Here is a 14078-nt window from a genome sequence, read left to right on the forward strand (position 1 = left end):
ACATATCCTAAAGGAAGCATGTACAGGGTGAACAGAATCGGTCCTAGCACAGAGTCTTGTGGAACTCCATAACTAACTTTTGTTCGTGTGGAAGGTTCATCATGGACATGAACAAACTGGAATCTGTCCGATAAATAGGATTGGAACCATTTTAACGCTGTTCCTCTGATACCAATCACATGCTCCAATCTCTGTAATAAGATGTTGTGGTCAATGGTGTCGAATGCTGCACTAAGGTCTAGGAGGACAAGTATTGAAACAAGTCCATTATCTGAGGCTAAGAGAAGATCGTTGGTAACTTTCAACAGTGCTGTTTCTGTACTATGATGTGCTCTAAATCCTGATTGAAAATCTTCAAATAGTTCATTCCTGTGTAAGTGGTCTGATAGCTGCTTAGCAACAGCTTTTTCTAGGATTTTAGAAATAAATGGCAGGTTGGATATTGGTCTATAATTAGCCAAGACTCCTGGATCAAGACTAGGCTTTTTGAGTAAAGGTTTGATTACTGCAGTCTTAAAGACCTGTGGTACGTAGCCTGATACTAGAGATAAATTTACCAAGTCCAATAAAGATGAATTCATTAATGGCAGGGTGCCTTTAAGCAGTCTAGTCGGGATGGGGTCCAAGAGACACGTTGATGATTTCGATGAAGCAACTACTGATGTAAATTCAGAGAGATCTATGGGAGAGAAGCAGTCTAAACATAACTGAGGTCCTACAGATGATTCAAGAGCTACTGTAGTAGAAGAATCATTTATTGCAGGTATAGGAAGCATCTGCTGAATTTTATCTCTAATAGTTGTGATTTTATTTGTAAAACTCATAAATTCATCACTGCTGAGAGCTTAGGGAACACTGGGCTCAACAGAGCTGTGACTTTTTGTCAGCCTGGCTACAGTGCTGAAAAGAAACCTGGGATTGTTCTTATTTTCCTCTATTAGTGATGAATAGTATGCAGTTCTGGCTTTACGGAGAGCTTTTTTATATGTTAGTAGACTGTTTTTCCAGGCTAGAAAAATTTCCTCTAAGTTTGTGGAATATGTAAATTATACCATGGGGCTAGTCTTCTCTGATTCACTAACTTCTTTTTCAGAGGGGCTACAGAATCAAGCATTTCACGCAGTGAGGTTACAGCGCTGTCAACAACATGATCAATTTGGTAGGGAGTGGGATTGAAGCAGCTGCCCTCCACTATGTTTATACTTGGCATAGACGTAAATAAAGATGGAATCATTTTCTTAAATTCATTAACAGCGTTGTCGGATAAACATCTGCTGTAGTGGAATTTTCTTCCAAACGCTGCATGATCCATCATTTTAAATTCAAAAGTTATTAAAGAATGATCTGACAAAACAGGATTTGGGGGAAAAACTATTAGATGTTCAATTTCGATGCCATAGGTCAGAACAAGATCAAGGGTGTGATTGAAACAGTGAGTGGGTTTATTAACATTTTGAATGAAACCAATTGAATCTAATATAGAATTAAATGCAATGCTGCTAATTGATTTTTGAAGTGAAAAGAAGAAAATATGTCCCTTAAGCAATCAGGCATTGAAATAAGACTTCAAATACCCAGTTTCTTTTTATTTTGGGGCTTTTTAACAATAGAAAAATCATAAACATCAGTTATGACCTGTGCAAAAGTTTTGGTGCCCAAAACTCAGTAAAATGTAATGTAATTGGCATGCGTCCAGTCGCTCTTGAAAAAACACAGGTCTGGATCCCTCTCGCCTTGAAAATTACAGACCCATTTCCAAATTGCCCTTCATATCTAAGATTTTAGGAAAATATGTGTCTATTCTCCTAGTTCAAGCTACAGATAGCTGTAACATTTTTGATGAATTTCAATCTGGCTTTTGCAAACATCACAGCACTGAGACCACTCTTTTAAAGGTGACTAATGATATTCTGCTGGCGTCCAATGCTGGTATGTGCTCTGTTCTTGTTCTTCTAGATCTCAGTGCTGTTTTTGATACAGTCCATCACCACATTTTGTTGAAGCGACGGAAACACTGGGCGGAATAACAGGTTCTGCACTGGACAGGTTCTCCTCTTACCTTTCCAATAGATCGTTTTGTGTCTCCGTTAACAATTATAAGTCTTCTTTCTCTCCAGTAAAGTACAGAGTCTTACAAGGTTCAGTGCTGGGACCTATCCTGTTCCACTTATATATGCTCCCGCTCGGAGATATTATTATTCGTAAATATGGTGTCTCCTTCCATTGTTATGCTGATGACACTCAGCTGTCTTGTCCCTTTAAGGTCTTAGACCATGGAAGGTTTAATTCCTTACGTGAGTGTCTCACTGAGATAAAAAGTTGGATCGTTCAAAACTACTTGCAACTGAATTCTACGTCCGCTGCAAAAAGTCTTGGTTTTTGGTTTTATAATAAACTGAACTTTGAGCACCATGTCACAAAGCTGTCATGATTTCTAGTGAGTTGTGAATTTTGGGTCACGGATTTCTCCACTCAAAGGCACCAGGAGTCAATACAGTGTTCAAATAAAGTGTTTATTTACAAATACAAAGGTTGCAGACTTGTATTAATGAAGGTGGAAGATCAGTCGGGCGGAGACAGGAGTAGTTTTCGGTCTGGCTTTAATTAGAGGAAGAGTCCGTGCAGTGACAATGATACTTATTTCCGGATTGGTGAAATCCGTGGGTGACGTCTCTGTGACTCCTTCGATTGTCCTCTGCCTGCGTTCCTCACGAAGCTTGGAGAGGATAAAGAGCGAGGAGCCGTTAGTGAAAAGATTAGTCGGCCGAGGTAAACACACCTGGTTCATTGATCTAGCAGAGGAGAGCCGTCCTTGCATTCCTCCGACCAGTCTCTGTCGCTTAACGTTGAGTAGCGCCCCTTGATCGGATATGAAGCAGGAACCGCTGAATCTGTCCTCTCTCACTTCTCAGAATTCCTTCGCCAGGGAAAGCGGGATTCCGTCTTTTCTCCTTGGGTCTCGTTGAGTCAGTGAATCGGCAGTACTGTGATCTGTGGGATAGACAACAGACAACCTGGCAGCTTGTTGCTGCCCGGCGTCTGCTATTTAAGCAGAGAGTCTAACACAGGTGCAAAGTGTTAACCTAATGAGTCAATTTTACTGCGAGTGGGATTACTGCATCCTATTAGTCCTTTCAGAATAAAGCTTCCTTCCCGGAAGCTTTACTCTGGAACGTCACAAAAGCTTGTTCAGACATGTTTTTATCACCTCAGAAATATCTCCAAAATATGCTCAATTTTATCATTTAAGGATACAGAGGTGATTTTACATGCTTTTATTTTCTCAAGCCTTGACTATTGCAGGTATGTTCACCTGCCTGTGCCATAAATCGATTAACCGGCTCCAGGTTGTTCAGAACTCAGCTGCAAGACTCTTAATTACAAAAAGTAGAATTGACTGATGCTAAAACTCCTGTTTTAGCTTCCTTGCACTGGCACCCGATATGTTTTAGGATTGATTTTAAGATTTTATTAATAACGTTTAAAGCACTGCATGGCCTTTCTCCGAGTTATACATCCCAGCTGTTAAAGCTGTATGAGCCTGCACGTAGCCTGAGATCCTCCGATATAGATCTTCTATGTATCCCCGATGCTAGAATGAAAATCAGAGGTGATAAAGCCTTTGCAGTTATAGAGCTCCCAAACTCTAGAATGACTTACCTGAGGAAATAAAATCAGCTGACACAGTACCATCGTTTAAAGCTCTCCTTAAATCTCACCTTTACCAGCAAGCCTTTCCTCATCTTCCTTAAATGGGGGCGACCTCTTATCCTCCTTAGTATTTAGGATTTTGTTGTTCTTTTATGTGTTTTATTGTGAAGCACTTTGTAACATATGTGTTACGCCCCAGCCTAGGGGTTGCCGGAGCGTAACACGATTGTGGAGTTTTCCTCCAAACCTCTTCCACTCTCAACAAACACGAACTAGACGAACTACAATTAACGAGAATATTTATTCTGTTGAAAACACAGAATACAAAACAGAATGTTCAAAACAAACACAAACGCTAATTTAGCCCTACTCAAACAAAAACGCTCCGTGAGCCCTACAATATCAATCAAAAGAAACAACACAAAATCACAGGTCGCTAGCCTGGAAACTCCTAAAACAAACAGGAGAAAACAAAACACAAACGTAACCTAAGTCTCTAAGTATTTCTAATCTAAACAACGAAAAATACTATCAATACTAAACCTACAAAACCGAAACAAAAATCTAATCACTAACTAATTCACTCGAAATCGAAATCTTTAACAAATAGCTGGGAATGGCAAAGGTGGGAGAATAGCTCTCTCGAACAGCAGTCCGTGGGCTTCTTATAGTCCTTCCGGGAAGTGTTGGACCAATCCCGGAAGTCCAATCCACGGGCTTCCTACGTCCACGCCCACTCCATCCTCCGTCACACATACACACGTAATGGGGAGGGCCAATAACACACAACCATACACACATAATGACCCTTATATTATATTACAATGTGGTAATCATTTTCCTGACATCTGTATCCCAAATTTGCTGATATTTATTGTAATTCCTTCTCCTCTCTGTCTCTTCCCTGTGCCGCTGACTGCCACACAACCCAAAGCAGGATATTTCCACTTCTTGCTCAAATAGGTGGTCTCCTCAAATACGACAAAGCCAACACAATTTTAGTGGTTCTCCACTGTACTTGTAGAAGTGGAAGGGTACAGGCCCAAATCAAACTGATTTATTTGTTTTTTTCAATTGCTTGTGTCAGTTTCAAATAATAAACTTCAATGCAAGAATGAAAATGTAGACAGGTATTTGGAGTTCAAGCTTTTAAATCTAAGTTTCTTGAATCTAACTGAGAAAACTCCACAGACATCTCACTGTTTCTTGTAATATACCTTGAAATAAACGATAAAAGTTAAATTCACCCTCCATATCATATATATATATATATATATATGATAATTTGCCTCTTGTTATATCAAAATGCATGTATTAGTGAATCTGTTGCTCCACATTAAAACTCTAGATTCAACAGATAAATTTGTAAAAATTGTACTCTAGATTGCACAAAAGCATCTACATTAAAAATATAATTGAAGTTGCATTCTTTAAACTTTACCTGTTATATGTTTCAAAATCATATACAATGTCATTAAGATTGCTCAAATAAAATAAAAATTTAAATAGATTTCTGAGTTGCCTTGGCTTAAAAATTCTGCATTCAGCAGGCCAAATTAGATTTATTTAAAGTGAGTCCAAGGAATAAATGTGTTCATTAACTGTTTCAATCCTTCTATCCCTCAGTGTAATTCAGTCTAATGGTACATTTTGAAGAGCTAAGAGGTTTTGAGAATGAACATGTGCATTTCAATATGCATCCATGGCTCCTCTGTTACATATATATATATATATATATATATGTTGTATTCCTAGTCATAATGTTATTATGGCACTTCATCCCCTTTCAGCTGTAAAATACTCCTGTTCATTCTATGATTCTTGGTGTTTTGCTGTGCATCTTTGCATTTCAGGCACTCTGCTATTGATCTATAAGTGGACAGTGCTTTCTGCTCTTTCATCAAGATTACATCACCATGCTTGCGGTCTTGCAACTGCTGATGTATAATGTATCAACATGTGAGCTAGAGTAGCTATAACATTTTATGTACTGAGCTGTTTCAGCAATGATAAAAGTGATGTTTGCAGTGAGGTTAAAGTGAGGCTTCTGATTCTAACCAGTTCACACACACTACACAGTGACTCAATGTGCAATCACCATTCAAGTTCAGTTCATTTTACTGTCTGCTAATACTTGCTGTACTATTAATGAACAAACTATTTTGGTCTGTTTTTGTTTTTTCTTTCATACAGACATGCCAGCAAAATTTTAAAACATCAGCCAGTGGAATGTGTCAAAGCTGTTAACTATCTTAGTAGTTTTTTGTTTTTTTTTAAGCCATGGCACAGTTATAAGATAAACAACACCTGCTTGATGATATATTTTTGGATTTATTTGTCTGAGACAGACAACTAAGTCATAGAAATGAGAAATGTGCACTGAGAATGAGCATCTAAGGCTAACAAAGACAGATGGTGCATAGAGCGAAGGTATAGAATGGAGGAAGTGGGGAGGAGGTGGAAACAGGGACTGAAGCATGGAGGGAAAACAGTAGGAGGCTGTGGCAGAGGATATACCCAGTAGGTGGGAGAGGGAAAAAGAACAGTATGAAAGAGGACATTAGTAATCTTCCCAGCTGTTTGTGTTAACAGAAGGGATGTGGCGGCACTTTCACTCTCTTTTTGTGTCCATCTAGCAGCATCTCTTATCTTACTGACAAAGAATGTAGTATCCTGAATGCTGGGCCTGGCACCGAAGCCAGCCTGTGGTGCCTGAGTGGAGCAGAGTCATTGATATGGTGGATTATCGCCTGTTATGGTCATGCCTCACTTTCCATCCACACACAGGACTGGGGCTGCTGGCACACATACACAAGCACAATAAGCCAGTGTCGAGCCAGTGTGCGTTTGGGCTTGCATGTCTCATAAGCCTATCTCATCAGTCACCCTCTCAGATCAGCCTTATCAGTAGGTAAAAGATGCCAAGTGCTGCAAAGACTTATCTCTCTCACTATTTCTCCCGGTAGGAAGAGCCATATGTGATGTTCAAGAAGTCTGACAAGCCGCTGTATGGAAACGACCGCTTTGAGGGCTACTGTATAGACCTGTTGAGAGAGCTAGCCAATATCCTGGGCTTCACTTACGAGATCCGCCTGGTGGAAGATGGGAAATATGGTGCTCAGGATGAGAACACAGGCCAATGGAATGGCATGGTCAAGGAGCTAATGGACCACGTGAGTTTTAAACATTATTAAATATTGGGAATGAATGTGATTCCAGCAAACATGTCAGTGAACTACTCTTTGAGGATTATTTAAGTTTATATAAGTTATTTTAGTTATGATTATGTTCACACACCAGGTTACTCAGCATTGTATGAGGAAAAATCACATCTAACTATTCTGACTGTTGTTCCATAATGTGCAAAGGAAATAGAAATGCATGGACAGGCTGCTCACAGCTACAAAACAGACATAAATTGCCATTGGTGGTTAGACAGCTACATAAAGAGCAGAGACAATATTTGCTTTCATCATGAAGTTGAACTGACAATCTAAAGTGGCAGTTTTGTTGCTTTCAGAGAGAACACATTGGATTATTTCCTTTCAGTATAAAACAGTAAAGAATTTTGAAAAACCTGTAAAATCTTTTTTTTTACAGTTTGCAAATAAGTTAACTAACATATGGGGTTGTTCACAACTGCGGCATCTGAATGTCCAGAGAAAATAAAATTTAACGCTGTAATAAAGTATCCTCTGATGCAGAGATAAAGTAGAGCTGAAGAAAAGCAGCTACCATAAAAAATATAAACTGACAGAGTGACCAAGTAGTTTGAGTTAAAAGAAATAGCCTATGTTGTTTTCTGTGTATTCTAGCAATTATTGGTTAAAAGCTGCAATGAACTCACTAAATCCTATTCAAACTATGGAACAAAACAAAGGGTGGAGGTGGAATTACACTGAGATACACTAAGATGGAGAAAAAGAAAACGAGAGAAAGAAGATGAATATAAGAACTACCACTTTTGAGAGAACAGTGATGCGAGGAGAGCATAGATTCTGTTGTAAGTTGTTTCCCCTGCAGATCTTATTAAAACACACACACACGCACACACACAAGCACACAAGCACACATAGCCTGCTCACGGTGTAGATCATTACACCCAACAAAGTTCCAGTTCGTGTAAAGTGCATAAGGAGAAAAATAGCAGGCGCTGCACAGCCAATAGTCAATGTCGAACCCTATTAGAAGCAGAGCCCACGAGGGGTTAACTCTGCCACACTTGTCTTTTCTGTTTCTGCTCTTGATGAATGCAGTGATTGGCTGTCGTGACAGATAGTCTGGTCTTTTCATGGGTGAAGGGCCCAATCCCTTGCGAGATGATGTTGAGTGTGAGCTTGCCCCATTTTTTGCTCAGGGCCCAGGTTTGACTTAGACAGATGGTTATTCCAGCAGACAGGGCCTCAGAAGACTGGGAAGTGAGGACTCACAGAGAAGGAGTTCAGTTGATACGGGCTGAATTGAGCTGAACAAGTTGGAAACATCCTGTCAAAGGAATTTAGAAAAATTATCTTTGGTCTGTCTAATACTCAAAGGGGAGTAAACACATCTTGATGTATTTACAGTGTGTAAGGGTGTGTTACAGTATTTTGGATAGATTCAGAGATGCCTGATATCAGCAAGACTTTTCATGTATTACAGATATGAGAAGCAAGCTCAGTCAATTCATTGTTGAGTGATATATAGCAACCTTCATAAGACAAAAAGGGTATATATTTGAAAAATGAAACACTTGACCTTGCTGTGAATGTTAATCATTTACAGTCACACCGCAGCCCAAGATTTATTAACTGTCAAGAGCACAACACAGTTTTCACACCAGATATGACAAGATGACTTTCCTGAGCAGACTAGATTCATCCTTTCTCAGTATATATATATATATATATATATATATATATATATATACAGTGGGTACGGAAAGTATTCAGACCCCTTTAAATTTTTCAGTCTTTGTGTCATTGCAGCCATTTGCCAAAATCCAAAAAGTTCATTTTATTTCTCATTAATGTACACTCAGCACCCCATCTTGACAGAAAAAACCAGAAATGTAGAAATTTTTGCAAATTTATTAAAAAAGAAAAACTGAAATATCACATGGTCATAAGTATTCAGACCCTGTGCTCAGTATTGAGCTGAAGCACCCTTTTGAGCTAGTACAGCCATGAGTCTTCTTGGGAGTGATGCAACAAGTGTTTCACACCTGGATTTGGGGATCCTCTGCCATTCTTCCTTGCAGATCCTCTCCAGTTCTGTCAGGTTGGATGGTGAACGTTGGTGGACAGCCATTTTCAGGTCTCTCCAGAGATGCTCAATTGGGTTTAGGTCAGGGCTCTGGCTGGGCCACTCAAGAACGGTCACAGAGTTGTTCCGAAGCTACTCCTTTGTTATTTTAGCTGTGTGCTTAGGGTCATTGTCCTGTTGAAAGGTGAACCTTCGGCCCAGCTTGAGGTCCTGAGCACTCTGGAAGAGGTTTTCTTCCAGGATATCGCTGTACTTGGCCACATTCATCTTTCCTTCAATTGCAACCAATCGTCCTGTCCCTGCAGCTGAAAAACACCCCCACAACATGATGCTCCCACCACAATGTTTCACTGTAGGGATTGTATTGGGCAGGTGATGAGCAGTGCCTGGTTTTCTCCACACATACCGCTTAGAATTAATGCCAAAAAGTTCAATCTTGGTCTCATCAGACCAGAGAATCCCATTTCTCATAGTCTGGGAGTCCTTCATGTGTTTTTTGGCAAACTCTGTGCGGGCTTTCATGTGTCTTGCACTGAGGAGAGGCTTCCGTCGTGCCACTCTGCTATAAAGCCCCGACTGGTGGAGGGCTGCAGTGATAGTTGACTTTGTGGAACTTTCTCCCATCTCCCTACTGCATCTCTGAGCTCAACCACAGTGATCTTTGGGTTCTTCTTTACCTCTCTCACCAAGGCTCTTCTCCCACGATTGCTCAGTTTGGCTGGACGGCCAGGTCTAGGAAGAGTTCTGGTTGTCCCAAACTTTTTCCATTTGAGGATTATGAAGGCCACTGTGCTCTTAGGAACCTTGAGTGCCGCAGAAATTCCTTTGTAACCTTGGCCAGATCTGTCTCTGAGCTCCTTGGGCAGTTCCTTCAACCTCATGATTCTCATTTGCTCTGACATACACTGTGAGCTGTAAGGTCTTATATAGACAGGTGTGTGCGTTTCCTAATCAAGTCCAGTCAGTTTAATTAAACACAGCTGGACTCCAATGAAGGAGCAGAACCATCTCAAGGAGGATCAGAAGAAATGGACAGCATGTGAGTTAAATATGAGTGTCACTGCAAAGGGTCTGAATACTTATGACCATGTGATATTTCAGTTTTTCTTTTTAATAAATTTGCAAAAATTTCTACATTTCTGTTTTTTTCTGTCAAGATGGGGTGCTGAGTGTACATTAATGAGAAATAAAATGAACTTTTTTGATTTTGGCAAATGGCTGCAATGACACAAAGAGTGAAAAATTTAAAGGGGTCTGAATACTTTCCGTACCCACTGTATATATACACCAACTACCAAATCCAAACTACTGGTGGATAAAGCGGTCGCTCGAGACTGTAAGACCAGGCAGACCAACCTGTGCACCGCCTGGATTGACTACAAGAAGGCCTACGACTCAATGCCTCACACATGGATCCTGGAATGCCTGGAACTGTACAACATCAATAGGACCCTAAGAACCTTCATAAGGAACTCAGTGGGACTGTGGAAAACAACCCTAGTAGTCAACCTCAAGCCAATAGCACAAGTCTCCATCAAGTGCGGCATCTACCAAGGAGATCCTCTGTCCCCGCTGCTGTTCTGCATAGGCCTGAACCCCCTCAGCCAGATCATCACTAAGACTGGCTTCGGATACCGACTGCGAAATGGGGCAACCATCAGCCACCTCCTGTACATGGATGACATCAAGCTGTATGCCAGGACTGAGCGAGACATCGACTCACTGATCCACACCACCAGGATATACAGCAACGACATTGGAATGTCATTCGGACTGGAGTGTGGTCGAATGATAACAAAGAGAGGGAAGGTTGTCAGGACTGAAGGAGTTGAACTCCCAGAAGGCAGCATAGCGGATGTTGAGGGCAGCTACGAGTACCTTGGAATCCCACAGGCAAATGGGAACCAGGAAGAAGCCGCAAGGAAAGCAGCCACAGCCAAAAACCTACAGAGAGTAAGGCAAGTCCTAAGAAGTCAGCTAAATGGGAAGAACAAGGTCCAAGCCATCAACACCTACGCCCTGCCGGTCATCAGATACCCTGCTGGCATAATAAGCTGGCCAAAAGAGGACATAGAAGCCACTGATGTCAAGACAAGGAAGCTCTTCACAATGCATGGAGGACTTCACCCCAAATCCAGCATCCTGAGACTGTACGCTAAGAGGAAGGAAGGAGGCCGGGGACTGGTGAGCGTCCGAGCCACCATCCAAGATGAAACAACCAAGATCCATGAGTACATCAGGAAGATGGCCCCAAGCGATGGAATACTTAGTGAATATCTCAGGCAACAGAAGCCCGATGCAGAGGAAGAAGAGCGAGAACCATCATGGCAGGACAAACCCCTGCATGGCATGTACCACTGACAAATACAAGAAGTGGCTGATATCGAAAAGTCCTACCGGTGGCTGGAAAAAGCTGGACTGAAAGACAGCACAGAGGCACTGATCGTAGCAGCACAAGAACAGGCCCTGAGCACAAGATCGATAGAGGCCGGGGTCTACCACACCAGGCAGGACCCCAGGTGCAGGCTGTGCAAAGATGCCCCTGAGACAATCCAGCACATAACAGCAGGTTGTAAGATGCTAGCAGGCAGAGCGTACATGGAACGCCATATCCAAGTGGCCGGCATAGTGTACAGGAACATCTGTGCCAAGTATGGGCTGGAGGTCCCAAGGTCAAAATGGGACACGCCTCCAAAGGTGAGGGAGAATGACCGAGCTAAGATCCTGTGGGACTTCCAGATACAGACCGACAAACAGGTGATGGCTAACCAACCGGACATAGTAGTGGTAGACAAACACCAGAAGAAACCCGTAGTGGTAGATGTAGCGATCCTAAGTGACTGCAACATCAGAAAGAAGGAACATGAGAAGCTGGAGAAATACCAAGGGCTTAAAGAAGAGCTAGAAAGGATGTGGAAGGTGAAGGCAACAGTGGTCCCCGTGGTAATCGGCACCCTCGGGGCTGTGACCCCGAAACTGGGAGAGTGGTTCCAGCAGATCCCAGGAACAACATCAGAGATCTCAGTCCAGAAGAGCGCAGTGCTCTTGTGCAATTATGATTGCTTAAGCACACTGTGTTTGTCTATATACAGTATGTAACTTTGAAAAGGATCAGATCACATTTTATGACCATTTAATGCAAAAAAACAGCCAATTATGGTTCACTTAATTGTTATTGCAGGTGTTTTTTATTTGAATGAAGGTTAAAACACCTATTAAGATTTTTAAGATTTTTATTAGATCACTAAGAACATGCTGAGTCATTGTATCTTTGAGTGCTACAGCTCACAGCCATCCTAACAAAAGGAGAAAGTAGGTAAACAAAATAAATGAATGCTTTGGTTCAGGCTCTTGAGCTAAAATGGTGAGTTTAGAAATGGGAGTATACTTGATGTGTGAAGGGAGCAAGAGGGTTTTAAATTTCTTGCTAAGTGCCTTAGGACAGTTCTGTAGTGTGTAGGAACGCTGGTTTTTTAATTTGATTGCCTCTAAATGCTTCCTGCGCTCATGACTTATAGCCTATCCCTCTACTCTTTTATGTTTGCTGTTGACAGAGAGCTGATCTGGCAGTGGCTCCCCTCGCCATCACATACGTGCGTGAGAAGGTTATCGACTTCTCCAAGCCCTTCATGACGCTGGGTATAAGTATACTCTACCGCAAGCCCAACGGGACCAACCCTGGGGTCTTCTCCTTCCTCAACCCCCTCTCGCCTGATATCTGGATGTATATTCTGCTGGCTTACTTGGGTGTCAGTTGTGTGCTGTTTGTCATAGCCAGGTAACATGTCACTTCCAGCGATCACTACTTCACATACAGTCAGACAGTTTAGCTGCCATTGCTCAGCCTCACCCATCTGACTAACAGGATAATCTCTGTAAGGACCTGCATCCTGAGCACACGGACTTGCACAAAGCTTACCACTCAGTGACAGCGTTGACACTAATCAGCGGTCATATATCAAAGACTCAAAGTAATTGCCTTCTAATATCTGTAATGCAGTTTAGCCATGAAGGATCCCATGGATATTTTCCTGGTTCAACCAGCAGACTAAAATAAAGAAAACATGTTTCCTTGTAGTATATCCTGTTGCACATTAGCACTTGGTATGGCTGCTAGGTTACCCCTGGCCTTCTTCCACTCCCATTATCAGTAATGAAAAAACCCTCAGAAGATAGAGACATAGCACAGAAACACAGAGGCACAAGTTATAGGCCAATCAGCCGTTTCAGGGTTGTTGTGTGTATGTGGCTGAGAGAGTGGCAGAAGGCTTGTGCACTCATTTGGATATGTCTGTGAAAGTGTGTGCACGTGTGTGTGTGTGTGTGTGTGTGTGTGCGTTGAACTCAATGTGAACGGCTGCTGCCCTCTCCTACCTTTCCCTCACTGTCCCCAGTGTCTCAGTTCATGCTGTCTTTTCTCTTGTTTCCCTTACCTTGCTTCAAACACAGCTATGACTCACATATGGTCTGTCACTTTTGTCTGTTTATTTTGGTTTACTGTCTCCAATTAAAGCCAGACAGCTGGCACAACACCAGAGTAGACATGTTGGAATAGCAGAGTCAATCTGATTCCAGTACCCGTAACCTTTACTTATCTTTTGCTCATGAGTAACCTTTTGTGGTGTTTATAATAGCTGACAATTCATACAGATACAGCCAAATATTTCTGTCCAAATTGTTTTGATTTGCTTTCAAATTGTAAAGAAATGTTGGCTGTCAAATGACATCTGTCGTGTTTCCCATAACCTTACATTTCTGGTTGTTCTCTTTTCTTTTTGGATTACTTTCTCAGTTGTGAAGGAGTGCACCAAAGTTCACTTATAAGTGGTGCTATGACCTGCAATTTCAGGTCTTTCACTGGAGTTGAACGGTGTCACTTAAGTTCAAATGGCATTGCACTTGTTCAAACAAACTGAACTCAAAAAGGGAGTGCTGCAGAGTTTAAATGCATCCCTCCAAAGAATGCTTGTTCTGATTATTTCTGGGTCCTAGAACTCCCTAGGCATTGCGCTAATGGTGCTTAATTTTATAAATATATAAATAACATTGTTTAGAGACCTCTAGTCATGGAAAGTCATGGAATCATACAGTGTGTAAGGACTACAGTATGTGGTGGCGCTGGATTCAGTCATTTTGTGGCAGGTTAGAGAAACAATACACTTGGAAATCATAACTCCTTTTAG

General features: G+C 41.6%; 1 protein-coding gene across 2 annotated transcripts in view; it reads left to right on the forward strand.

Annotated features, from left to right (window-relative positions):
- grik2 (glutamate receptor, ionotropic, kainate 2) overlaps window positions 1-14078 on the forward strand; it is a 278051-nt gene that overhangs the window by 208636 nt on the left and 55337 nt on the right. For both annotated transcript variants that reach the window (XM_026293759.1, XM_026293760.1), the window contains 2 exons: window positions 6618-6824; window positions 12450-12673. In XM_026293759.1, the coding sequence (XP_026149544.1) occupies window positions 6618-6824; window positions 12450-12673 (431 nt within the window). The remainder of the gene's footprint in view (window positions 1-6617; window positions 6825-12449; window positions 12674-14078) is intronic.

This window comes from Mastacembelus armatus, chromosome 16 (assembly GCF_900324485.2).
Source record: "Mastacembelus armatus chromosome 16, fMasArm1.2, whole genome shotgun sequence".
Lineage (NCBI taxonomy): Eukaryota > Metazoa > Chordata > Actinopteri > Synbranchiformes > Mastacembelidae > Mastacembelus > Mastacembelus armatus.